The 27,790-nt window shown below is 43.7% G+C and overlaps 1 protein-coding gene across 3 annotated transcripts in view; it reads left to right on the top strand.

The window, feature by feature from the left end:
- OLA1 (Obg like ATPase 1) overlaps positions 1–27,790 on the top strand; it is a 209,147-nt gene that overhangs the window by 126,414 nt on the left and 54,943 nt on the right. For all 3 annotated transcript variants that reach the window (XM_048870420.2, XM_048870419.1, XM_048870418.2), the window contains exons 6-7: positions 306–386; positions 681–778. In XM_048870420.2, the coding sequence (XP_048726377.1) occupies positions 306–386; positions 681–778 (179 nt within the window). The remainder of the gene's footprint in view (positions 1–305; positions 387–680; positions 779–27,790) is intronic.

Raw genomic sequence — 27,790 nt, 5'->3', positions numbered from 1 at the left:
TTTGGGGAGGGTTGTTACTAAAAATTCTGTGTACTGAACTTTCTAATTATAGATGTTGTGTTGTATTAACATTCAGCATTGCTTTTTAGTGACTTGTTTAAAATGGTAATATATTTTTAGCTTCTGAAATGAAATTTGAATTCATTTTTTGGTCTTTTTTAAGGGATGTTAACTAATTTTTAATTTGAGTATGTATTGTGTATTTTGATATGAATGTTTTGCATATGGAAAATAGTTGTCTGGTATCCCGCTGAGTTTGTTCTTTATCTACTTTAATTACTTTGTTTCCTCTTAATCCTGCATAGGACATAATGTGTAAAATCAAAACCTGGGTAATAGATGAAAAGAAACCTGTGCGCTTCTATCATGATTGGAATGACAAAGAGGTAGGCTATTATCCCATGCGTAGACTCTCAATATTTCTACCTATTATTGTTTTCACTTGGTAAAAATATTTAAATACAAAAGAATCCATAAGAGTTATAGGGTATTGAATTGAATGTTAAATTTATCAGTAGATTTTGTTTATCATAGTATACTCTCTATATATATATATTACTTGAAGCAGTTATTTTCCCTTTCAGAAATACAAATAATAAAAAAGAAACTGAGTTTGAAAATGTTGATTACAGTAACTGCATTCTGTTTTTAAGATTCTGCCTTTATATCCTCATTTTTAGATTGATGTGTTGAACAAATACTTGTTTTTGACTTCAAAACCAATGATTTACTTGATTAACCTCTCGGAAAAGGATTACCTTCGATGTAAAAACAAATGGTGAGTTTGCTTAGTTTTAATATATGAAATTCACACTTTCATAGTTCTCAATGGCACATACTTCACTATTTTTTAAAAGGACATAAGGATTATTCTTATTATTTTACTTAATATAAATCAATATCTTTCATACTTATTATATCTCCCTAAAAGTTCTGCCTGAGTGCAGTGGTGATAAAAATGCCCCAATGAATTTACCAAGCAGAAGCAAATCCTTTCCCCTCCTTCAGTTTTTACATAAACTTAATAACTGTGAAGAAAACAAATCCATTTCAGAAACGGACTCAATCTGGTTAGAAACCATTACTTTCCAATAACACTGGCTTTTAAACATTATTAAACACTGATTATTCATATAATTGCTTTTCATTTGTTATGTGCTGAAAGAGTAAAACTTTAATTTGTAATGCGACAGAATTTTTTTGTACTGTGGCATTAATTTATTATTGAACATTTCAACAATACACTTCCATTTACGTTTGAGTGCCAACAGTGCTTGGCATTGTTAACAGTTGTGCATAACACACAAAGGAAGACGTTTTACAATTTCCTTGTGGTATTTAGGCCTACTCTCTCATACTTCATATAAGCAGTATTTTTACCTTCATACATGGTTTTTACTCAAACAAATATTCTTGTTAATGTCAAGATGACTTGGGTGAATAATGGTTACAGAATAAGGCTCTCTATCAGACATGCAATGAACTGGATGAAGATCCAGTTCCAACATGGTGAAAATACTTTGGGTTTCCATTGTTGAAAAGCATAGTGCGTTAGCTTGTCATAAAGAATAGCAGTTGAGACAGACAATTGGATTGGAGAGGAGAGACAGATTAAATATTACACTATAAAGAAGAATTAATGACAACATATTTGTTCTAAAATTTACAACAAATTATATAGTTTAAAGATTTGTAAACACTTTAATTGTGAGCTCTTTAAGGTTTTGGGATATAAATGTATGTTTGCGAATAGAGAGCTGCATTAAGTCATCCAAACAAATGAAAAGTATCTAAAGCAAAATATCTGAATTCTCCTAAAATGCACCTTCCATTTCTCCCTGTACTTCATTAAGTACTTAGATGCACATGGTTTCAATTTTCCATTAAAAATTCTCATTTCCATTAAAAATTCTCATTTCCATATGATATCAAAGAGCGAAAAGGCTTTAAACTGAAAAATAAACGTTCATAGACTGGAAGCCAAAACAATAATTAATGTCATATGGTTAACTCCAATAAATCATTAGAATAAATTTTCTGAAATTACTGCAACTAAAACTGTCTTGTTGATACTACTATAAGACATTTGTATTTATGATAGGGAACTAAATTTAACCTTTCTGAAAGTTTATATTTTTGAAAATACAGACTTAAAATTGAAACTTGGCAGAAACTGTGATAACTAGTCCTAAATTCCTCCATATTCGGTGAGGAATAGAATTTTTAAAAGTTTATCCCCTGACAGTGCAGTAAATCTTAACCGTCCTAATTTAAGTGCAAATGTTTGAGGTTTTCTGAGGCTCACTAGGACAGTACAAAGTTTATTTGAAACTGGATGAGTCAGTTTCCTTTTCCAAAAGGGATTTTCACACCTGTATTTGGATGATTACAGGTAGAGTTCAATGGCTCTAATTGTACAGTAAATACCATTTCCCAGACCCTAATGGTAAACAGACTACTTGTGAGATGCCAGTCTGTGATTTAGCTGTTGCCAGACATCCTCTGTTTTTTTGTGAGACCAGTTGGGGTAGAGATATGGTTATAGCCAATTGAAAGCAAACCTTTGTATAAATTATAATTTTTAATTTGTAAAAAATCTAGACGTTTGAATTGGGAAGTCATATAATGCAATGATTTAACCGTTTTTATGCACAACTAATGATTTAAGTTTAAAAAAAAAATTCCAGCTCTCATGAATGTTAGTGTAATTGTAGCTGAAAGATCAAAGCCTGTGTAGCTGAGTGATGTTCCAGAAGAGAATTTACCACATAGCCATTTTCGGTACAGTTTCTGCCGCCTGCTGTTCCTATTTTCCCTCAAGCTAGCCATTGACTACCCCCTGTGCATCCCTGCTCGTAAAAAATGATTGAGGAAGTATTTGTCATGTATTTATGAGTGGGAAACATTGTGTGATAGGGAATGGCATCTACTGGAGCCAGAAAGATTGCCATTTTCCTTCATTGAAGCATTTTTAAAACTTTAAATCCACAGTTTGTGCAACATAGCTTTTATATTAAAGTACAGAATAATTTTTTACTGTGAAGGATGCTAACGGTAGGCTTTTGTCATTGCAGTGCAGACAGATGCAAATGATTAGTATATATTAACTGTGAGATGCTTTTTAATTTGTGATTTTTGTGTGTGTGTGTGTTCATTCTTAATCTGAGCTACATTTGGATTAGTTGCTCAACTAGCCCAAAAAAAAAAAGTTTTTGGAATATAATTTGTAATATTATTGTAACAGTTAAAGTTAACGCAGAAAATCCATAATATTTTCATAGTTTTTTCAACAACTAGAAAAGTATTTAAAGCATTAGCAAAGAAATGGGAGAGGATTTTGATTGTGGCTGCAAGAGGAAAACTAAAATTACCTTTGTTTTAGGGTCACTCTTTCAGAATTAAAGATCATTTTAATTGCTAATGTAAAACATTTAAATGTAAGTGGTAATGTTATTTTTCAATCTTAGAGAAGAAGAAAACTGTGAAAGATAAGACTATTGTCTGTGTGAGTACGTGTATTGACCTTTTGAAAAATGTAAAAACTGGAATGGCTCCAAGCAGCTACTCGCTGATTTTAACAGTGTTGAATTAGTCATTCAGTTGATTTATGATTAAGACCTAGCCCTTGAAGAGAAGCTGCTATGACAGCTGTGTTAGTTGAACTTGTTTTATGATCAGATGACCGTAAGGATGAAGTTGTGTAGAGGAATCCACAGAAACCATTTTTATTACATATTGCTATTCTTTAAATGAATAAAGTAATCCAAAACCCCTTTTAATTCCTAATAATTTTATGGGGACCTATAAACTTAACACTTTCTAAACATCTTGTTTTACTCAGATCAAAGAACACTAAATACAGCATATTTATTTTCAGTTAAAACTGCCTAGAAGCAAACACTGAACATTAGAATTGTCAAACCATCACTTAATTAAGGGTGTAAATTTCAGTCTTGGCATATTTGGTGATTCAAGAGGGTCAGAACATAGTATCCATTTACGAGATATATTGAACATAGTAATATGAGAATGTACGTTGCTCCAATAGATCTGTTGGTTTTGATATGTTAAAATGTTTTTTTTCCCCCAACTTAACATTGATAAAGTTTATATATATATCAAAATTGTAGAAATCGAACTTTGGACCCGAACTTCATTTTCTACCAAGTAAAATTTTCTTGTACTAATCCTTTAATGATGTTTTAAAGCATTTAATAGTGTAAATTGAGAGTATTTTCTAATGTTGATTTTCCTACTTCATGTAACACTACTTATTTGGGATAAATAGTTTGTAAGAATTCCTAAAAATTGATTTGTCAGTGCTAATCTTTTGTGATATAACTCAGATTTGAAAAACTTCTAGTGTGTCCAAATATATATGCAGTATCATAATTTCAGAACTATATTTCAAAAATTCATTGCTAAGAATTTCAGTGATCTATGAGCACAAGCTGTTGAACAGGCATTGAAAGTCAATGGGAATTAGGTGCCTAACTCCCTTAGGCCCCTTTGAAATTCCCAGGCCATAAAAATAGAAGGACTTGTCATAAGCGCTCTGTTACACTATACTAAATTTTCCTGCGTTATTGTAATATTTCATACCATGCAAGTCAGCTTTCAAGCCCCTCACACACCATTCCTACCACCATCAAAACTTTTTGTTGGATAATTGCAAGGAGTCTTGTCATTGTCTTATTTGATTAATCCTAGCTTGTGAGAAGTTAATTAGTAAAATAACCACACACACACTGCAACTAGTAATTTGCTATTTCACTAATTAACTATATATAGTATAGTCTATACATAATTTTTATTATTGGGGGGTGTGTGTGTACACCCCCAATAATAAAAATTATGTATAGACTATATTATGTAAATTATATTCATATTAATAGATTTTTCAGGGCAGAAAGGGACCATTATGATGATCTAGTCTCACCTTCTGCATATCAGGCCATATAATTTCAATAGTTTCGTCTATTTCATTTTTCCATGTTGTGTCAAATGTTATGACTCAAAAATAGAAACAAATAATTACACAGTACCAGGGGAGAAATGTGAGGCAGAGAGTGGGTGATTCAGTGAATAGGGAATAGTCTTTAACCTAGAGATCAACGGTTCAAATTCAGCATAGGTCAGTAGGAAAAGAAAGTTGTTACTGTCTGATCATTGTTTAGGATTGGTGAATCTCAGTCTAGTCCCCATTTAAACCCTGTTCCAAAGTTAGAATTATTCATTTTTAATGGGCTTGTCTATACTGCTTATCGCTACAGTATATGAGTGCTTCAAATATGTCTGTTAATTTATCTTCACAATGTCCCAATGAGGGGATTGGTAGACATACGAGGGGGGTAATATTACCCTCATTTTACAAATGGAGGACTGAGGCACAGAGAGATTGAGGTTGAAAGTATCTGCTAATTTTGAGTGCCCAATTTGAGACATCAAAGGCCTGATTTTGCAAAGTGCTTAGCTTTGCATATCACTTCATATGTTAAAAGCACAACTCCCATTGACTTCAGTTGCAGTTGTGAGTGTTCAGCACTTCTATAAATTAGACTGGAGAGGCTCAACTTGGGCACCCTGAAAATGAGGAGTCTGTACTTAGGCCTTGTCTACACTACACAGTTGGGTCACTGTAAGGCAGTTTATGTTGATCTAATTATGTCAGTGTCTGCACTGTACAGCTTTGCTCCTGCTGATGTAAGTGCCCTACTACTCCGACGTAATAATTCCACCTTCATGAGAGGCATAGGGCTTTTGTCGGTGTAGTTAGGGCGACAGTGTCAAAGTAAAACTATTTCCCCATGCTTATTCCCGCCCCCCCCCACTGTTACTATCACCTTCTTGTCAACTGTTGGAAATGGACCATCCTGATTATCATACAAAAGGTTTTTTTCTCCTGCTGATGATAGCTCACCTTAATTGATCGCTCTCCTTATAGTGTGTACGGCAACACCCATTTTTTCATGTTCTCTGTGTATATAATATCTTCCTACTGTATTTTCCACTGCATGCATCTGATGAAGTGGGTTTTAGCCCATGAAAGCTTATGCTCAAATATATTTGTTAGTCTCTAAGGTGCCACAGGTACTCCTCGTTCTTTTTAGTGTCTATGTAGACGCTGTATTACTTACATCGGTTGTTGGCTGTCTTGTCAGAAGCCGAGAAACTGACAAGAAAGCCAGGCAGCTAGAGCCCAGCTCTCCCCCCTCTCCACTCCAGCTTTCCTGGAGAGCTGGGTGGCTGGACCCTGCTCCCAGCTGGGAGCCGGGCAAGAAGCCCAGGGGGCTGGACCCTACTCCCACCAGGGAATACTGGCTGTCTTGTCAGTTTCACAGCTGCAGCCATAAACAGGTGGGGAATGAGGAAGTGAGAAACCCCAGGTGGCTTCTCCCACTCCCAGCGGCAAACAGGAAGCTGTGGGGAGGGCACAGCCTGCTGGGAACCTGTGGGGCAGCAGGGCTCCCAGCAGGGAGCTGCCAGCGGAGCTGAGACTGGACTCTCAGCTCCCCACAGTGCCCTTCTTAGGTCAGGGGAAGCGCTGCTGGTGTGGACATGCACCACTGCAGTAATTACTTTGGTGGCTATAAGTCAACCTAATACAGGTAGTCTTAAGTTTCTAGTGTAGACACACCCTTAGTGACCACCTTTGAACTAGGAACTCTGTGGCAGAGGCAGGGATAAAATCCAGTTTTCCAGGGCAGCATTCACCTGTCTTAACTATGGGACTGTCCTTTCTTAAATCCCATGTCTTATTTGCTACATATCTTCCAGCTGCTCCTGGAAATGAGGCAGGTGTCCCACACACAAAGTCTCCTGTATTACACAGCCCTGATTCATCCCCAGAGCAAGTCGATCCTGCGTACTGAACAAGGCAGTGGCCCCATGGAAAAAATAGTATTTGACCTTGTAATTAAAGGCTATCAAATGTATACACACAAGAAAGCCAAATTAAGCTTGTGTCTGTGCATTGTCCAGAAACATCCGGAAGGATGCCTCTTAGCACCATATTTTCTGGCTCTGGAATGGAGAAGCACAGGCTGGGGACTTCCCTTCTTGACCTTCCCATGACAGCAGGAGACATTCATAACCATAAAGGCAGATCTCCCTCTATGTCCACCTCTAAGAGGAAGGATCCTTCCCTGCTCCATCAGAGTTGAGCATGTTGTTCTGGCCATGTCTCAAGGACTCAGTCCCCTAAGCCTCACGGATGACCAGAAGGTGCATAATACTAAGACTCCCTTGGTGCCAGCCTCCATGTTGTCAGTGGCACTGACTTTGCCACAGTAAACACCATAACCCAAAGCATTGGGAACCACTGTTTCTGGTTAGGACAGTTGGTGGAAACCCCCATGCATTGTTGGTACTGCCTCAGTCCTGCAAGGAAACACTGATAACAAAGAACCTCCCCAAAGCTGCTTTGGTGGTACAGGTAGACACAATTCCATAACCCCCAAGAGGTTTAGAGATGTACACTGTTCCAGAGGAGCTGAAAACTACGACTGATACCACCTCCACCTATTTTGGTGTCTGCCTGACACAATTTTCCCATAAGTGAAGGGTGACAGCAATGGCCAGCTAGGTGCTGGATATCCTCTATTCCAACTATACTGTCACGTTAATCTCCTCATTCCTTTCAAAACCCCTTCCCTGTCCCTTTTCAGGAACTGCTTGCACAAGGAGGTCCTCCTGAAAGAAAGAGAATATCTTCTCCTGGGTGCAGTAGAATAAGTACCACCACAATATTAGGGGAAATAATTTTATTCAAAATATTTCCTGATTCCCAAGAAAGAGGAGGATGGAAACTCATTCTTGACCTCTGCTGGATCAATGTATTTATTCACAAATGGAAATTCCACTTGGTTACACTGGACAGAAATTGTGTGTGCACAGCTCTCAACATGAAAGATGCATAATTCCATGTGGATGTCCAGTCTTTTCACAGAAGGTTTCTCAAGTTCGTGGCAAGTCCCAACCACTAATAATACTGTTCAGCACTCAAAGTATTTACGAAAGCCTTCACAGTGAAGGCAGCAGAGACCTCTCATAATGGCTGTCTTCTCATACCTAGTAGACTGGCTCCTGACAGGCAGGTTGCGACATTCCCCAGGGTACAAGCTGGACTGTTGGGACAGCTGTGTCCTCTCAGCTCTCCAATTGGGGTGCCTTTTACATTGCTTAGCTGTGAGAATAACCACTCCTGGTCTACTTGGACGCAGCCTCTAGCATGCAAAATGACTCCCAGCTGAATCATATGAGTGCTTCTAGCCAGCCACTCCTGAATTATATTGCAGAGTGACACCAGCAAATTTCCAGTCCCAGATTTGTCCCCAGAAATGTGAGTCTTGTATTGCCTAACTCTTTCCTTCTGTGCAGTACAAGTTCATAGAAGGTCGGCATTTCATTAATAGAAAATGATATGCATAAACCATGTTACCTCAAATAGAGGTACCAGATACTTCAATCCAAACACACACTGTGTGAGGGAAAACAATAACACAAGTTTATTAACTGCAGAAAGATAGATTTCAAGTGATTACAAAGAATGGGGCATAAAAGTCAGAATTGGTTACAAAGAAATGAAAAGTGAAACACAAACTAATACCTAACTTAATAAGCTAAATGAATTCAAAGCAAAGGTTTTTTTCACCAGTGCTTTTACTGGCTGAACTCTTTCAGTCAGGATCACTCTCCCAGTTCACTGATGCTTCCTTTGTCTCTCAAAGTTGTTGATGCCATTACTAGAGAGGAGGGGATTTGTGTCCTCTGTTCTTCCTTCTTATAGCATTTCTCTTCTTTGAAAATCATCTCCAGCTGGGGTTCAGGCAACAGCAAGTCTGTCTGCCGAGATGTATATTTCTTGCTCACACGCTTCTTCCTGCCAAAGAATGGCCACTCAACCTCGTAATAGTCCACTTGATTATGTTGATACCTCACAAGGCATACTTTGTACAGAATTCGTGATAGTCTTGTAAAAGTGGTGAACATAAGGTTACAGGCTGTCACACAGGTGCTGACTAGAAGTTCTGACATCAACATCATTGCTGCTCCATCTCCTAACATCCGTGGGAATATGTGTGCAAACAGAACCATCTAACCCGAATCCGATGTAAACTATAGAATTCATAGGCGTGACTCTAGACTCAGTCAGGGCAAGAGCTTACCTCACTGTGGACAGTTTCCAGTTCACGAGCAACCTAATCAATCAGGTAATACTGTCCTCAGAGATCAATACAGGTATAACTCATATTCTCAGGACACATAGTATTGTCCTTATGTGACATTTGCTAGGCTCCACCTCCATTTCCTGCAGGGTTGGCTTTGAACAGTCTATATGCTTTGCTAACACAGCATGAACATTATGGTGGCTGTCTCCCCTCCCTTCAAGGTTAAGGCCTCACTGATGTGGTGAAAAGACTCCGAGAATGTACATATGGGAGTTCCCTTACTGCCCCCACACATGAGAAAACCCTAGTTAGAAATGCCTTGCTTCTCAGCTGGGAAGCCCACATGGATGAACCCACAGTGCAAGGCATCTGGATGTCTCAAGAGACTAGAATGCATATAAATCTCCTAAAGAGAGCAGCCTGGGAAGACATAAGGTGTTCTTCCCACTCATATGATCCCAACATATCCTCCTAATTTCAGAGAACATTATGACTGTTCTATATCAGGAACAGAGAGAAGTGAAATCTATCCCCCTTTTGTTGAAGTAGTCAACTTATGGAATTGATGCATCTAACATTGTTACCCTGTCAGCAGTATACCTTCCAGGTGTTCACAATTCACTGGGGGATGACCTCACAGGCATTTCACCACTGACCATGAGTGGGAACTACACAATACCATACTAACCCGAGCTTCGCTCAGTGGGGAACCCCTACATGGGACCTTTTTGCATCCCACAAGAACAGGAAATGCAACACATTCTGCTCCACTGGTGCTCAGGGACACAGATCCAAAGGCAATGTCCTCTTGCTTTTGTGAACAGGTCACTCAAGAAATGCCTTTCTTCCCATCCCACTGTTACCTCAAGCCCTCTGACAGATCTGATGGGGCAGAGCACTAGTCATTCTCATCACCCCCAGAGACCCAGGTAGTTCTGGTTTCCTGTTCTTCTAAAAATGTCAGCCTGTCCACCCATCACCATCCAAACCTTCCTGGAACTCTTGATCCAAGACAATGTCAACATCCTAATCCAGAATTTCTTCATTTTATGGTATGGTATTTGGATGGGCATCAGACCTAGAACCATCATTGTCGGAAGCAGTTGAAGAATTTTTTAATAGCGGAAAGGATTCCACTGGAAAGTATTATTTATCCAAGTAGAAATGATTGTCTGGGCCCAGCAACACCATCTCTCCCAAGATGTAGCTAACATTCACTCTGTTCTGGATTATTGCTCAATCTTAAGGCTGCGGGTCTCTGTTAGTTCCCTGTATGTTTACCTGGTGGTGATCAGTGCATGCCACCCACTCACTGATGATCACTGTGTCTTCACTCACCCAGTGATGGCCTGGTTTCTGAAGAGTTTGATTAGAACCTTCTCACCAGTAACAAAACCAGCTCCACAATGGGATCTTAACTTACTACTCTTTGATGTTAACTAGACTACTATTCAAATTGATGGGTACATGCTCAGTGTCTCATTTGTCACTTATGTGGTCTTCCTGGTAGCCATCACTTCACTGAGAGGGTTGGCGAACTTGGAGCTTCTGTGGCCCATTCACCATATACAGTATTCCACAAGGACAGAGTCTTGCTAAGACTTTACTCTGAATTCACCGTAAAGGTGATTTGGGATTTTCACATAAACCAGACAGTACATTTACTGTCTTTCCCAAAGCTTCATGTCACCAGTGAAAGAGACTTCATTACCTCGACACTTCAGGCTTTTACTTGGAAAGAACAATATCTATTAAAGAGTCACCTAGATTGTGGCTATAGGAGAATGAATGCTTTATTTGACTCTAAATGGATTGCTGGCTGCGTTCTACTTTTAGTTTGCACATATTCATCCCACACAAGAAGTGAGGATTTATTCCACTAGAGCACAAGTGGCTTCAGTAGCATTTTGTTGGAGTGCTCCTACTTGACATTTGCAGAGCAGCTGTGTGAAGTTCTGTTCATACCTTCACAAAGTTTATGCCTTAGTTTAAGCCTCCACAGCTGATTTATCCTTTGGAGTGGCAGTCCTACATCCATACTGGCTGCATCCTTGCATTTGTCTGTCTCCTCTCTGAGTTCTGCTTGTCAGTCACCCAAAGTGGAATATACATAGCAACCAGCACTCGAAGAAAGGAAAGAACTTACCTTATTGTAACTAGAGTTCTTTGATGTGTTGTCCCTATATGTATTTCACTACCCAGCCTCCTTCCCCTCTGCTTGAGAGATCCTTCCTGGTGTTCACAGTCCAAACCCCCATTATATCCTTGGTGCAAACATGAGGCGTGCAAGGCACAGACCAATGAACAAATGACAGCTTACAAGGTGGCTGCAGGAGAAGACTGACAGACTGTCTAGGTCTCATAGTTGGTCCCAAAAAAAGGGACAGCCTCTTAAAATGTGCTCCAGTACCAAGTCAAGGTCTCTTCATAAACATCAGTATTCACCAGTACTGTCTGAGACAGAGCCATTGTGTCTTCATCTTCCCTAGTGATGATGTTTACACCTCCAGCACCATTGGGTCCCTTAGCACTTGTTCTGTATGATGAGCACTTACCTCTGATATTGGTACTGTCAACTCCTCATGCATTCTTTGAGGCAAAAGACCTATTCTGCCTTTTATGCCTGATTATCTATAACTATTGTGACAGGGTCGGGCCAGATGGAGAGTAATAGAAGGCAGATATATTAGCCCCAGGTTAAGTAGGTCCCTTTTCCCTGGGTAAGGTAACAGGGAAGGTTCAGAACCATCAGGAACCTTCTGGAGATAATTAAGATAGGCTGATTAGAACACCTGCAGCTAATCAAGAAGCTGCTAGAATCAATTAAGGCAGGCTAATCAGGGCACCTGGGTTTAAAAAGGAGCTCACTTCAGTTTGTGGTGCGTGTGTAAGGAGCTGGGAGCAAGAGGCGCTAGGAGCTGAGAGTGAGAACGCATATGGTTGGAGGACTGAGGAGTACAAGCATTATCAGACACCAGGAGGAAGGTCCTATGGTGAGGATAAAGAAGGTATTGGGAGGAGGCCATGGGGAAGTAGCCCAGGGAGTTGTAGCTGTTGCACAGCTGTTCCAGGAGGCACTCTAAACAGCTGCATTCCACAGGGCCCTGGGCTGGAACCCGGAGTAGAGGGCCGGCCCAGGTTCCCCCCAAACCTCCCAACTCCTGGTCAGACACAAGAGGAGTTGACCTGGACTGTGGGTTCATGAAAACGGCCATCTGAGGGCCATTGTGAAGCTCCAAGGCGAGCAAATCCACCAATAAGTGTAAGATCCACCAAGGTAGAGGAGGAACTTTGCCACACTATGCTATTTGGGACTGATAGCAGTGGCTTCATCTGCAGTAGCACCATGTACTTCCATGGCTCCATTGGCACAAATTCCTTTTCATTATTGTGGCACAGTCTGAATATCAGTTGGCATTTTGTTCTCTACAGCTACTTCCCACAAGCTTTAATGTATGTATCTCTGGGGTTGAGGCCTCTGGTAACACCCACTGCAGCATCTCCTCCATTCATAGAATCATAGAATATCAGGGTTGGAAGGGACCCCAGAAGGTCATCTAGTCCAACCCCCTGCTCGAAGCAGGACCAATTCCCAGTTAAATCATCCCAGCCAGGGCTTTGTCAAGCCTGACCTTAAAAACCTCTAAGGAAGGAGATTCTACCACCTCCCTAGGTAACGCATTCCAGTGTTTCACCACCCTCTTAGTGAAAAAGTTTTTCCTAATATCCAATCTAAACCTCCCCCACTGCAACTTGAGACCATTACTCCTCGTTCTGTCATCTGCTACCATTGAGAACAGTCTAGAGCCATCCTCTTTGGAACCCCCTTTCAGGTAGTTGAAAGCAGCTATCAAATCCCCCCTCATTCTTCTCTTCTGCAGGCTAAACAATCCCAGCTCCCTCAGCCTCTCCTCATAAGTCATATGTTCCAGACCCCTAATCATTTTTGTTGCCCTTCGCTGGACTCTCTCCAATTTATCCACATTCTTCTTGTAGTGTGGGGCCCAAAACTGGACACAGTACTCCAGATGAGGCCTCACCAATGTCGAATAGAGGGGAACGATCACGTCCCTCGATCTGCTCGCTATGCCCCTACTTATACATCCCAAAATGCCATTGGCCTTCGTGGCAACAAGGGCACACTGCTGACTCATATCCAGCTTCTCGTCCACTGTCACCCCTAGGTCCTTTTCCGCAGAACTGCTGCCTAGCCATTCGGTCCCTAGTCTGTAGCAGTACATTGGATTCTTTCATCCTAAGTGCAGGACCCTGCACTTATCCTTATTGAACCTCATCAGATTTCTTTTGGCCCAATCCTCCAAATTGTCTAGGTCCTTCTGTATCCTATCCCTCCCCTCCAGCGTATCTACCACTCCTCCCAGTTCAGTATCATCCGTAAATTTGCTGAGAGTGCAATCCACACCATCCTCCAGATCATTTATAAAGATATTGAACAAAACCGGCCCCAGGACCGACCCTTGGGGCACTCCACTTGATACCGGCTGCCAACTAGACATGGAGCCTGTCATAAATATAAAGGGAAGGGTAAACCCCTTTGAAATCCCTCCTGGCCAGGGGAAAGCTCCTCTCACCTGTAAAGGGTTAAGAAGCTAAAGGTAACCTCGCTGGCACCTGACCAAAATGACCAATGAGGAGACAAGATACTTTCAAAAGCTGGGAGCAGGGAGAGAAACAAAGGGTTTGTGTCTGTCTGTGTGCTGCTCTTGCCAGAGACAGAACAGGAATGGAGTCTTAGAACTTTTAGTAAGTAATCTAGCTAGGTATGTGTTAGATTATGATTTCTTTAAATGGCTGAGAAAAGAATTGTGCTGAATAGAATAACTATTTCTGTCTGTGTATCTTTTTTGTAACTTAAGGTTTTGCCTAGAGGGGTTCTCTATGTTTTGGAATCTAATTACCCTGTAAGATATCTACCATCCTGATTTTACAGGGGGGATTTCTTTATTTCTATTTACTTCTATTTTTTATTAAAAGTCTTCTTGTAAAAAACTGAATGCTTTTTCATTGTTCTCAGATCCAAGGGTTTGGGTCTGTGGTCACCTATGCAAATTGGTGAGGCTTTTTATCCAACATTTCCCAGGAAAGGGGGGGTGCAAGTGTTGGGAGGATTGTTCATTGTTCTTCAGATCCAAGGGTCTGGGTCTGTAGTCACCTAGGCAAATTGGTGAGGCTTTTACCAAAACTTGTCCAGGAAGTGGGGTGCAAGGTTTTGGGAAGTATTTTGGGGGGAAAGACGCGTCCAAACAGCTCTTCCCCAGTAACCAGTATTAGTTTGGTGGTGGTAGCGGCCATTCCAAGGATAACGGGTGTAATATTTTGTACCTTGGGGAAGTTTTGACCTAAGCTGGTAAAGATAAGCTTAGGAGGTTTTTCATGCAGGTCCCCACATCTGTACCCTAGAGTTCAGAGTGGGGGAGGAACCTTGACAGAGCCATTGATCACTACCCATTGATCCTGACAATCTAGCCAGCTTTCTACCCACCTTATAGTGCATTCATCCAGCCCATACTTCCTTAACTTGCTGACAAGAATACTGTGGGAGACCGTGTCAAAAGCTTTGCTAAAGTCAAGAAACAATACATCCACTGCTTTCCCTTCATCCACAGAACCAGTAATCTCATCATAGAAGGCGATTAGATTAGTCAGGCATGACCTTCCCTTGGTGAATCCATGCTGGCTGTTCCTGATCACTTTCCTCTCATGCAAGTGCTTCAGGATTGATTCTTTGAGGACCTGCTCCATGATTTTTCCAGGGACTGAGGTGAGGCTGACTGGCCTGTAGTTCCCAGGATCCTCCTTCTTCCCTTTTTTAAAGATTGGCACTACGTTAGCCTTTTTCTAGTCATCTGGGACTTCCCCCGTTCGCCACGAGTTTTCAAAGATAATGGCCAATGGCTCTGCAATCACAGCTGCCAATTCCTTCAACACTCTCGGATGCAACTCGTCCGGCCCCATGGACTTGTGCACGTCCAGCTTTTCTAAATAGTCCCTAACCACCTCTATCTCCTCAGAGGGCTGGCCATCTCTTCCCCATGTTGTGATGCCCAGCGCAGCAGTCTGGGAGCTGACCTTGTTAGTGAAAACAGAGGCAAAAAAAGCATTGAGTACATTAGCTTTTTCCACATCCTCTGTCACTAGGTTGCCTCCCTCATTCAGTAAGGGGCCCACACTTTCCTTGGCTTTCTTCTTGTTGCCAACATACCTGAAGAAACCCTTCTTGTTACTCTTGACATCTCTTGCTAGCTGCAGCTCCAGGTGCGATTTGGCCCTCCTGATATCAGTCCTACATGCCCGAGCAATATTTTTATACTCTTCCCTGGTCATATGTCCAACCTTCCACTTCTTGTAAGCTTCTTTTTTATGTTTAAGATCCGCTAGGATTTCACCATTAAGCCAAGCTGGTCGCCTGCCATATTTACTATTCTTTCAACTCATTGGGATGGTTTGTCCCTGTAACCTCAACAGGGATTCCTTGAAATACAGTCAGCTCTCCTGGACTCCTTTCCCCTTCAAGTTAGTCCCCCAGGGGATCCTGGCCATCCGTTCCCTGAGGGAGTCGAAGTCTGCTTTCCTGAAGTCCAGGGAAGTCCGTATCCTGCTGCTTAGCTTTCTTCCCTGCGTCAGGATCCTGAACTCAACCAACTCATGTTCACTGCCTCCCAGAAGAGTGTTGCATCTCCTCCTCCTCTTCAGATTGGGAGCATGACAGGCTTATTTTTCTACAAGATTTTCCAGGTTTCTTTATAGATAACTGTGACAGGGTCGGGCCAGATGGCTATAGGACAGTGATAGAAGGCAGATATATTAGCCCCAGGTTAAGTAGGTCCCTTTTCCCTGGGTAAGGTAACAGGGAAGGTTCCAGAACAATCAGGAACTTTCTGGAAACAATTAAGGCAGACAGGCTGATTAGAACATCTGCAGCCAATCAAGAAGCTGCTAGAATCAATTAAGGCCAGCTAATCAGAACACCTGGGTTTAAAAAGGAGCTCACTTCAGTTTGTGATGCGTGCCAGGAGCTGGGAGCAAGAGTGCAAGAAGCTGAGAGTGAGAAGGCATGCTACTGGAAGACTGAGAAGTACAAGCATTATCAAACATCAGGAGAAAGGTCCTGTGGTGAGAATAAAGAAGGTGTTGGGAGGAGGCCAGGGGGAAGTAGCCCAGAGAGTTGTAGCTGTCACACAACTATTACAGGAGCCACTGTAGACAGCTGCAATCCACAGGGCCCTGGACTGGAACCCAGAGTAGAGGGCGGGCCTGAGTTTCCTCCCATCCCTCCAACTCCCTCCTTCATACTGAAGGAGTTGAACTGGACTGTGGGTTCCACCAGAGGGGAAGGTCTCCGGCCTGTTCCCCGATCACCTATGTGGATCAGCAGAGACTGCAGAGATTGTTCTTCCTTTCCCCGTACTGGCCAGTGCTGAGGCTAACTCAGTGAATGGCAGATTTGAGCCACGAAAGTTGCCAAACTGAGGGCTGCCATGAACCTCTGAGGCGAGAAACTCCGCCAATAAGTGCAGGACCCACAAAGGCAGAGGAGGAACTTTGTCACGTAACATTCCAGACACACTCACCTGTGGTATGATGCTAGAGCATTACCATTACAGGGATGTTCCAGTTTGGTGCCCACCAGCCATAGTTAATTCAAAGGGTGGATTACCCACCATGGCCATTGTGGACTGTTCCCAGGGCTTCCAGATTGCCTTTTGCAACAGGCTTTAAGAGCAAGTCAGCATCTCTAGCACTATGTCTGTCAGGGAAAGACCCTCTTCTGGTTATTCAGCCATCCCCCAACTTTGAAACTGACTGAAGAAGAGGAGTGTCGGACAAAACCCATGGATTTTCTTCCTCGCTTATCTTCTTTTCCTGATTAGATACCAGGTACCGTCTGCTGGGTTCAAGTACTTTTACTCAGACCCTATTTCCAGATGCTTTGCAATCTTGACTGTTCAAGAGAGATCCCACTGAACGAAGAACACGCCAAAAGACAAGGGCCTGAAATAGTTCAGCTCAGTCTGTTCAGGAGAAATATTCCTCAGCCTCGCTCCAACTGAGGGTGAGCAACTGCCAAACCCTCTTGGCTACATGTGACTTCCCAACATGAGACAGAGTGACACACTTCACCCACAAGCTCTATTATGATAGCAGGGAAGAGATTAATGAGATCATTTAAAAAAAAAAAAAAAAAGACTAACTGGTGGCAAAGACAGCCCTGCAAGTTGTAGTGGGCATCTCAGACACTATGGCTAGACCCATGACCACCACAGTTGCCAAGGGGATCCTGGCCTGTGGCATTCCTTGAGAGGTTTGACTGCGATCAAAAAATGTACCTGTAATAGTGTCCTTGGCAGGTTAGGTGGCCTAGTGGTTAGTGCACCTAGTTTCTCCCCCCCATCCCCAGTGGGTTGGTCTTATAGGTCCTCCTTTAATCAGAGGTGCAGTGAGATGGACAGGTGGTTCAAGACCCTCTTAGAGTGGGGCCTGTGGGTAAGGGAGCCCGGGCCCACCAACTGCACCAGGCTCTGACCCATGGCCCTAGGTAGGTCAACATGGTTCCCTCTGAGTTACCCTCCCTGGGTCACTTCCTATTGCTGCTTTTCTGTCCTTGCTTTCAGTCCCTGATAAGGTGAAAAGAAAAGGAAACCAATCAGCCCCAACCTGACTCAGCATATAGTCTTACTCCCTCCGGGAGACTTCTGCAACACCCTTGTCAAAAGTCTTAAGAGTAGGTCTGTTATGTTCCCCAGCTTCCATCTTCTGAGCATGGTTGCTCCCTGTTCAACCCAGTTGGACCATGATTTGCAGGACTGGAGAGGTGGGGCTACGTGGGTCCAGTGCTGTCCTTCTAGACCAGTGTGGGGTTTGTATGCCCTATAACAGTATCATTCAAAGGAACTGAGCTATTCAGCAAGAAAACAGAGGCCTACTCCAGCTCAAGGACTCCAAGGTGACCTTATGTTCCCTTGGAATCTGCAGAACCCCAGCATATTGCAAAACATATCATCCTCAGCCTCAAAATCAGCAAATGGCCGTGGATGCCTTCCTACCATGGGCAGCAGGAATATCACTCCAAGAAATATTTGAGGTATGGTAGAGTTGTGACCTCTACCTTTCTCTAGTTTAATAAATTTGTTTTATTGTTTTATCTAAACCAGTGTGTTTTGGTTGAAGTGTTGGTGTATAATTTCCATTGACAAAATGATGGACTATTAATGTGCTTGCATCGTTCAGTAATGTTCAAGATGCACGGTTTTTGGGGTGCAAGTCTGGGGCTAAGGATTTTCAAGTGTCACCCTGTATGTAGTTCATGAGTATCTGGGAGAGCATTTGCATAACTTTGCTAGGAGTGACTTGACGTGCTAATGGTTGTGTGTGAGCAGAGACTGGAGTGGCTGCTTTTCACTAGCCAAAGCAGTGTAAAAGGCACCATGGACAGGAGAGTTAAAGGGATACATCAGTCCAGATTGTACCCTGGGGGATGTCAAAAGAGTACATCAGCCACACCAGCACTCCAACAGCATGTCAGCACATTTGATGATACAGTCAAGAGCTGCATTAGGACCTGTTTAAGGAGACTTCTTTCAGTATTTCCTTATTCTGAAAAAGAAAAGGGGGCCTTGGTCCTATCCTAGACTGAGAAGAATCAATAAATACATATATTGCCTCAGATTCAGGATGGTGATGTTAGCCCCATTGTTCCAAGCTCAAGGCTGGTTCATGGCCTCAAAGTGCAGGATGCATTCTTACATATTGCCATTCATCTTGCACACAGAAAGTACCTTATTATTTATGGTAGGACCCAACCACTACCAATACAAGGTCATGCCCTTCTGATTCTCCATGGCCCTGAGACTGTAATCACCCACTGCCTGGTTGTAGTGGCAGCACATTTAAGGAAACACCGAATTCATGCCTACCCATTCCTGGATGGCTGGCTCCCTGGGATGAAGTCACAGGATGTGACCAAGATAGCCCTAGATAGTCTTCCTTCTTTGAGTATATGTTCCTAGAGGTGCTCCACTGTAGGATGTACGCCTGCCTGCGTGCGCTCCTTGGAGAATGCAAAGCCGTGTCTGCAGGCCTGCAGCTGCAGAAAGCATCCCCTTGTACCTCCAGATGAAGGCAGAAGAAGCCTCTACTCCTTTTCTTAGGTTCTTTGGAAGGGCACAGTTCACCCCATAAATCCTATTTTAAGGAGACTTCATGTCCCTAGAAGGGTACAATTGAGGTTCCATCCGAGGCAGTGGTACAGGATGAGAAGGAGCAACCAGATGAATCTTCTAGCAGGTAGCACAGGTAGCAGCTGGTACCAACTGAAACTGAGGCATCAAGAGTTGCATAGGCCTCCTGCGCACGTCTTGGTACTGTTGTCTCCCTTGCACTAGGGCTCCAAGGTTAGAGAAGCTCCTCTGTGAGCCTCGCCAATACTGCACTTGCCCTCTCAGCTCCACGACCCCGTTGTCTGGATGTCATAGTCTTCTAGCACCCTCCAGGTTCCTTTCCCTGGATGAACTGTTTGTACTGGAGGAACTGAAGTCTCCCCTACTATATTCCTCTACCAGGGCCCCTGACCCGGTACTGCCCAGATGGATTGAACCATGGTCACCCCTTCCACCTTCAGTACCAGCACCTATTCTGAGGCTCCCCCCTTCAGCCCAGGGAAGGATTCTTCAGTTTGTGAGGTCTTGGTACTGGGCTCCCTTTTGGCACCTTACCCACCCACATCTCGCTGAGCCAGTACTCTGAATAAGCTCCTTTAGATCCCACCAGATGCCCTAGAACCAAGAGTTATGGCTATCCATGGAGACCCTTTCCCTATTCTCCCCCCCCCGCCCCAGTGGGCTTACTGGAATCCATCCTGGGGTCACCTTGGTGAACAGTTTTTTATAGGGTCCCATCCAAAAAGAGATCTCTGGATCAGCTGGCACATTATTCACAGGCACCAACTGACTGACTTTTGGCACCACAGGATCGTCTGGTACTGCATGACCTCCTTCCAGCAACCTGCGTCCCTTTTGGCCACCATCATTAAAGTCCTCTTCATCCCTGGATGAGACAGTAATGCCTCCATCACCTTCTTACACTATCAACTTGTAGGTCTTTCAAGACCTCATGAGGATCCCTCCAGAATCCATTAAAGGAGTTTCAGGTGTCTTAACATTTGGTGGGCATTTTAAACATCACCTTTCAGGAGACCTCAGTTTGGTTCTCAGTGCCCTCAGGAAACAGCCCTTTGAATCAGCGGCTACCTATTCACTGTTCCACCTCTCCCTCAAGCCTTGATTCCTCGTAGCCATCACTTCATCTAGACAAATGGAAAAGCTTGGTGCCCTGATAGCTTACCCACCATATACCACCTTTTTATAAAGACAAGGCCATGTTGCATCCTCATCCTCACTTTCTCCCTAAGGTTTCTTTGGAATACCATATTAATCAGGATATTTGCCTGCAGTATTCTATCTAAAATCTCCATGCTTCAACAGAGGAAACCAGTGTATGTACACTGAATATCTGAAGGGTCCTTGCCTTCTGCCTTGACAGAACGAAGACCTTCCAGGCCTCTTGTAGGCTATTTGTGTAATTTGCAAAGGGTGAAGGGATAACTTATTTCGACAATCAGAATGTGTTTTGAGGTACATATGAATCTGCTATGAATCTGCAGGCATGCAGCCCCTTCGCAGAGTTACTGCACTTTCCACTAGGGCTCAGTCCACATCTATAGCACTATTCAAGAACATATTCTTATCAGAAATTTGTAGGACTGCAACTTGATCTTCCATCCATACCTTTTCCAAGTATTATGCCATCCTACCTGCATCCAGAAATACTACCTTTGGTGACGTGGTCCTCCAAACTGTCCTGAATTTGTCTTCTCAGCACCCACCTCCTCATTCTGTTACTGCTTCGGAGTCTCATACGATGGAGTACCCATAGAAACATACACTTGACGGTGGAGAGATTATTTACGCAACAGTAACTTGAGTTTTTAAGATGTTTTGTCCCTATGTGTGTTTGGGTCCATGCTTCCTTATTTGTCCTTGTTTGGAGGTATGAGCAGCTGCTCTGTGCAGGCATGGGCCTGCAGACACTCCTTTGCATTTTCTAGTCAAGAGTATACAGATGCATCTACATCCTATAGTGGAGAACCTAAGGGACAAAACCTTTTGAAGAACTCAGGTTACTGTAAGCTAAATAACCTCTTCGTTCCCTGTTTTTTTCAGTTAAGGCCCTGATAAACTAAGAGAAATTGCTGCTCTCCATTCCAGATTGTCTCAAGTAAGGCTCCTATGAATTTTATCAATCAAAACCTTCTGTTCTGGAGGACTGATTAAAGTCTCTTAAGTCACTCATGTATGATGTAAGAGTAAATCTGACCACAATAGTTTGCAGGTGCCTAGTTCTACTGGGACACATGTCCATGTGTGCGTACATGATACCACTTGTCAGACCACCTGTGGCCACTACAGCACTGGCTACAGACTTGTACTCCCCAGCTAAGCACCAAAGGAACAGACTAGTAACAGTTCTGACCCAAGTTCTATAAGAACTCACTTGGTAGGTAGACCTCCTAAATGCGAGGAAAGACCTCGTCCCCATCCCAGCAATGAAACTCATTACAGATGCATTAGGGACATGCTCAGGTGCCCACCTGAACCATCTTTGGATGCAAGGCTCGTGGTCCCCTAATGACCTGAAGTTACACTTTTAATGCCCTAGAGCAGAGTCATCAGGTTGGATTGTATAGCAGTTCTTCCTGTTCTCCAGATTCTAGTGGACAATACATTGGTGATTTAGTGTATTAGCAAACAAGGCAGAACTCAGTTGTCCCCAATGTGCATGAAAACCATCAAAATTTGAGAATGTAAACAAAAACAACCCTACATCTCTACCCAAAGAGGCAGACTTCGTTTTCAACATCTGCAACCCAACTCCATCATAGTGGATGTGGTTAATGCATGAAGCAAACAACATAATGCCAAGTCAACTCCATATGATCAGGCTTCGCAAGATGGCCTATTCATCAATAACATTACAATAAACATTACTGTTTAGAGTCATAAATTACCAAACTGTCATGGCCAAAACAATTTTGTTAATCTTGGGAAACCCAGGATGTTTCTGAAACATTACTGGAAACACACAAAGAACAGATTCAGACTATTCTTAGAGAAGGTCAGTTAATAGCCAGGCCGGTCTTAGAGACACCACTGGATGTAGCTGTAAGAGCTGCCTGCCAAGTCTCTATGACAGTGGTACTGAGGTGGGTTATGGGTTTGTTTGTTTTTTTTGTTCGCTACACCTTCTAGATTGCCCGAAGAGCTACAGACTTCCAATTTGAAGGGCCAAACTCTTTGCGGAGAAGACAGATTTTTCTCTCCACATCCTGAAGGATTCTCGGACCACACTACACTCCTTAGGAATCTACACTGTGGAACAGAAGAGAAGATATACCTCTCAACCACACCACAGATCACAATCTTCTCAATACTCACTATCTCTGTGCTGTTACGAGCCACAGTGTAAGGGGCCCAGGGCTCAAAAGTGAGAACAGTCTGCACCCCAGTCTATGACCTCTCAAACTGCCTCTTTGCACGACCACCACTCCCAAGAGAAGGAGGTGGGTGGTGGTGGTCGGGGACTGAGTCATCTATCTGCCGCCCTGACCGGGAAAACAGTGAAGTCTGCTGCTTGCCAGGGGCTAAGATTCGCGATGTGACGGAGAGACTGCCGAAACTCATCAAGCCCTCGGATCGCTACCCCTTCTTGCTTCTCCACATGGGCACCAATGATACTGCCAAGAATGACCTTGAGTGGATCACTGCAGACTACGTGGCTCTGGGAAGAAGGATAAAGGAGTTTGAGGCGCAAGTGGTGGTCTCGTCCATCCTCCCCGCGGAAGGCAAAGGTCGGGGTAGGGACCATCAAATCGTGGAAGTCAACGAATGGCTACGCAGGTGGTGTCGGAGAGAAGGCTTTGGATTCTTTGACCATGGGATGGTGTTCCATGAAGGAGGAGTGCTGGGCAGAGACGGGCTCCACCTAACAAAGAGAGGGAAGAGCATCTTTGCAAGCAGGCTGGCTAACCTAGTGAGGAGGGCTTTAAACTAGGTTCACCAGGGGAAGGAGACCAAAGCCCTGAAGTAAGTGGGGAAGTGGGATACCAGGAGGAAGCACGAGCTGGAGCGCGCGAGAGGGGAGGGCTCCTGCCTCATACTGAGAAAGAGGGACGATCAGCGAGTTATCTCAAGTGCCTCTACAAAAATGCAAGAAGCCTGGGAAACAAGCAGGGCGAACTGGAAGTCCTGGCACAGTCAAGGAATTATGATGTGATTGGAATAACAGAGACTTGGTGGGATAACTCACATGACTGGAGTACTGTCATGGATGGTTATAAACTGTTCAGGAAGGACAGGCAGGGCAGAAAAGGTGGGGGAGTAGCACTATATGTAAGGGAGCAGTATGATTGCTCAGAGCTCCGGTATGAAACTGCAGAAAAACCTGAGTGTCTCTGGATTAAGTTTAGAAGTGTGAGCAACAAGAGTGATGTAGTGGTGGGAGTCTGCTATAGACCACCAGACCAGGGGGATGAGGTGGATGAGGCTTTCTTCCGGCAACTCGCAGAAGCTACTAGATTGCACGCCCTGGTTCTCATGGGCGACTTTAATCATCCTGATATCTGCTGGGAGAGCACTACAGCGGCGCATAGACAATCCAGGAAGTTTTTGGAAAGTGTAGGGGACAATTTCCTGGTGCAAGTGCTGGAGGAGCCAACTAGGGGGGGAGCTCTTCTTGACCTGCTGCTCACAAACTGGGAAGAATTAGTAGGGGAAGCAAAAGTGGATGGGAATCTGGGAGGCAGTGACCATGAGTTGGTCGGGTTCAGGATCCTGACACAGGGAAGAAAGGTAAGTAGCAGAATACGGACCCTGGACTTCAGAAAAGCAGACTTCGACTCCCTCAGGGAACTGATGGGTAGGATCCCCTGGGGGAATAACATGAGGGGGAAAGGAGTCCAGGAGAGCTGGCTGTATTTCAAGGAATCCCTATTGAGGTTACAGGGACAAACCATCCCGATGTGTCAAAAGAATAGTAAATATGGCAGGAGACCAGCTTGGCTTAGTGGTGAAATCCTTGCGGATCTTAAACATAAAAAAGAAGCTTACAAGAAGTGGAAGATTGGACAGATGACCAGGGAAGAGTATAAAATATTGCTCGGGCATGTAGGAATGAAATCAGGAGGGCCAAATCACACCTGGAGCTGCAGCTAGCAAGAGATGTTAAGAGTAACAAGAAGGGTTTCTTCAGGTATGTTGGCAACAAGAAGAAAGCCAAGGAAAGTGTGGGCCCCTTACTGAATGAGGGAAGCAACCTACTGACAGAGGATGTGGAAAAAGCTAACGTACTCAATGCTTTCTTTGCCTCTGTCTTCATGAACAAGGTCAGCTCCCAGACTGCTGCGCTGGGCAACACAGCATTGGGAGTAGGTGGCCAGCCCCATGAGGAGAAAGAGGTGGTTAGGGACTATTCAGAAAAGCTGGACGTGCACAAGTCCATGGGGCCGGACAAGTTGCATCCGAGAGTGCTGAAGGAATTGGCAGCTGTGATTGCAGAGCCATTGCCGTTATCTTTGAAAACTCGTGGTGAACGGGGGAAGTCGCAGATGACTGGAAAAAGGCTAATGTAGTGCCAATCTTTAAAAAAGGGAAGAAGGAGGATCCTGGGAGCTACAGGCCAGTCAGCCTCACCTCAGTCCCCTGAAAAATCGTGGAGCAGGTCCTCAAGGAATCTATCTTGAAGCACTTACACGAGAGGAAAGTGATCAGGAACAGTCAGCATGGATTCACCAAGGGAAGGTCATGCCTGACTAATCTAATCGCCTTCTATGATGAGATTACTGGTTCTGTGAATAAAGGGAAAGCAGTGGATGTATTGTGTCTTGACTTTAGCAAAGCTTTCAACACGGTCTCCCACAGTATTCTTGTCAGCAAGTTAAAGAAGTATGGGCTGGATGAATGCACTATAAGGTGGGTAGAAAGTTGGCTAGATTGTCAGGCTCAACGGGTAGTGATCAATGGCTCCATGTCTAGTTGGCAGCCGGTATCAAGTGGAGTGCCCCAAGGGTCAGTCCTGGGGCCGGTTTTGTTCAATATCTTCATAAATGATCTGGAGGATGGTGTGGATTGCACTCTCAGCAAATTTGTAGATGATACTAAACTAGGAGGAGTGGTAGATACGCTGGAGGTAGGGATAGGATACAGAGGGACCTAGACAAATTGGAGGATTGGGCCAAAAGAAATCTGATGAGGTTCAACAAGGATAAGTGCAGGGTCCTGCACTTAGGATGGAAGAATCCAATGCACCGCTACAGACTAGGGACCGAATGGCTAGGCAGCAGTTCTGCAGAAAAGGACCTGGGGTGACAGTGGACGAGAAGCTGGATATGAGTCAGCAGTGTGCCCTTGTTGCCAAGAAGGCCAATGGCATTTTGGGATGTATAAGTAGGGGCATAGCCAGCAGATCGAGGGACATGATTGTTCCCCTCTGTTCAACATTGGTGAGGCCTCATCTGGGGTACTGGGTCAGTTTTGGGCCCCACACTACAAGAAGGATGTGGATAAATTGGAGAGAGTCCAGTGAAGGGCAACAAAAATGATTAGGGGTCTGGAACACATGACTTATGAGGAGAGGCTGAGGGAACTGGGATTGTTTAGTCTGCAGAAGAGAAGAATGAGGGGGGATTTGATAGCTGCTTTCAACTACCTGAGAGGTGGTTCCAAAGAGGATGGTTCTAGACTATTCTCAGTGGTAGAAGATGACAGGACAAGGAGTAATGGTCTCAAGTTGCAGTGGGGGAGGTTTAGGTTGGATATTAGGAAAAAATTTTTCACTAGGAGGGTGGTGAAACACTGGAATGCGTTACCTAGGGAGGTGGTAGAATCTCCTTCCTTAGAAGTTTTTAAGGTCAGGCTTGACAAAGCTCTGGCTGGGATGATTTAGTTGGGGATTGGTCCTGCTTTGAGCAGGGGGTTGGACTAGATGACCTCCTGAGGTCCCTTCCAACCCTGGTATTTATGATTCTTATAAGCACTTTGATGAGCTGGTCCGGGGCCTGAACAATGATACCTTACAGCTTCAGCTGCCATCTATACACCTGTCACGCCACTCAGAAGTCATCTTACCTTACTTCACAGCAGTTAGGATCAGCTCTAAAGCAAAGAGATTGATTTCTAGCCCTGAACTTACAGGGTGCCTACTTCCATATCTCAATACAACCAGCGTACAGGAGATTTCCTACTGCTTACCTTTGGCGCAGCATCATTATAGGTACAGACTGCTCCACACAGGGTAGTCTCCACGGTTCACTTCATTGTAGTGGCATACTAACCCCGGTACAGTGACTGGACTTTATCAGCACCAACCTGATGCAGTACAAGCGAGAGTGCTCCTCTCACTACCAAAAAGAAAAGGAGTACTTGTGGCACCTTAGAGACTAACCAATTTATTTGAGCATAAGCTTTCGTGAGCTACAGCTCACTTCATCGGATGCATACTGTGGAAAGTGTAGAAGATCTTTTTATATACACACAAAGCATGAAAAAATACCTCCTCCCAACCCACTCTCCTGCTGGTAATAGCTTATCTAAAGTGATCACTCTCTTCTCACTACCCACATTAACCACCCTGGGACACGTCTCCCTAATATGCTGGGGAGCTCACTTACACAATAACAAGGTTCAGGACAAATGGGCTTCCACAGAAATGACCTTCCATATCACACTTTTGGGGTTAGGGGCTGTCAGGAGTGCCTGTGGACAAACTCTGCCTTTCATCAAAAACAACACACAAAGGTTATGATGGACTTAATGTGACCTGTATGTTTAGCATAAACTGCCAAGAAGCTGCCAGATCTCCCTTCCTCTGCAAGACAGCATTCAAACTTTGGAATTGATGCACCCATCACAATGTGCTAATCTCAGGTGTCTGTCTACAAGGGATACAGAATGGGATAACCAACAGTCTCAGTTGGAATTTTCTCACAACAATGAGTGCATACTGAATTCACAGGTTCTTCAAGATATAGCCACCCTTTGGGGAAGCATTCACTGGCAGTTGCCCTCATCTTCCCAGCGGACAGGGTCCACTTGTATGTCTTTTCCCAGTTTCCTACCCTATCCAAGATTCTGTTGAAAATTCAACGAAAAAAAGCGAGAGTTATTGTGATTGCCCCTCTTGACTATGACAAGTCTGGCTCCCTTACCTGATGCAGATGGCAATATGCCCTCCTGTTCCTCAGACATCAGGCCATTCCTCACCTGCTCTCTCAAAACAATGGGCTGACCCTTCACCCCAACCCATGGGTCCTCTGCCTCCAGGCTTGGATCTTTCTTTGTTCCAAGGCTTAGAAGCAGAATGCTCTGACAAGCTGAAACACATGTTGCAACACAACCACAAGTTGACCACTCCACATACCTATCTACAAAATGAAAACTACTCCAAGTTTGTAACATTCCAAACGGACAGACCCAACCTCATCTTTCCTCCCTCTGATTTTGCGCTACATTTTAAACTCACTCAGTTCCCTTAAGGTACGTCTCATGGCG

The sequence above is a fragment of the Caretta caretta genome, chromosome 11, assembly GCF_965140235.1.
Source record: "Caretta caretta isolate rCarCar2 chromosome 11, rCarCar1.hap1, whole genome shotgun sequence".
NCBI classification, from domain to species: domain Eukaryota; kingdom Metazoa; phylum Chordata; order Testudines; family Cheloniidae; genus Caretta; species Caretta caretta.
This window is presented reverse-complemented; position numbering and strand designations above follow the sequence as displayed.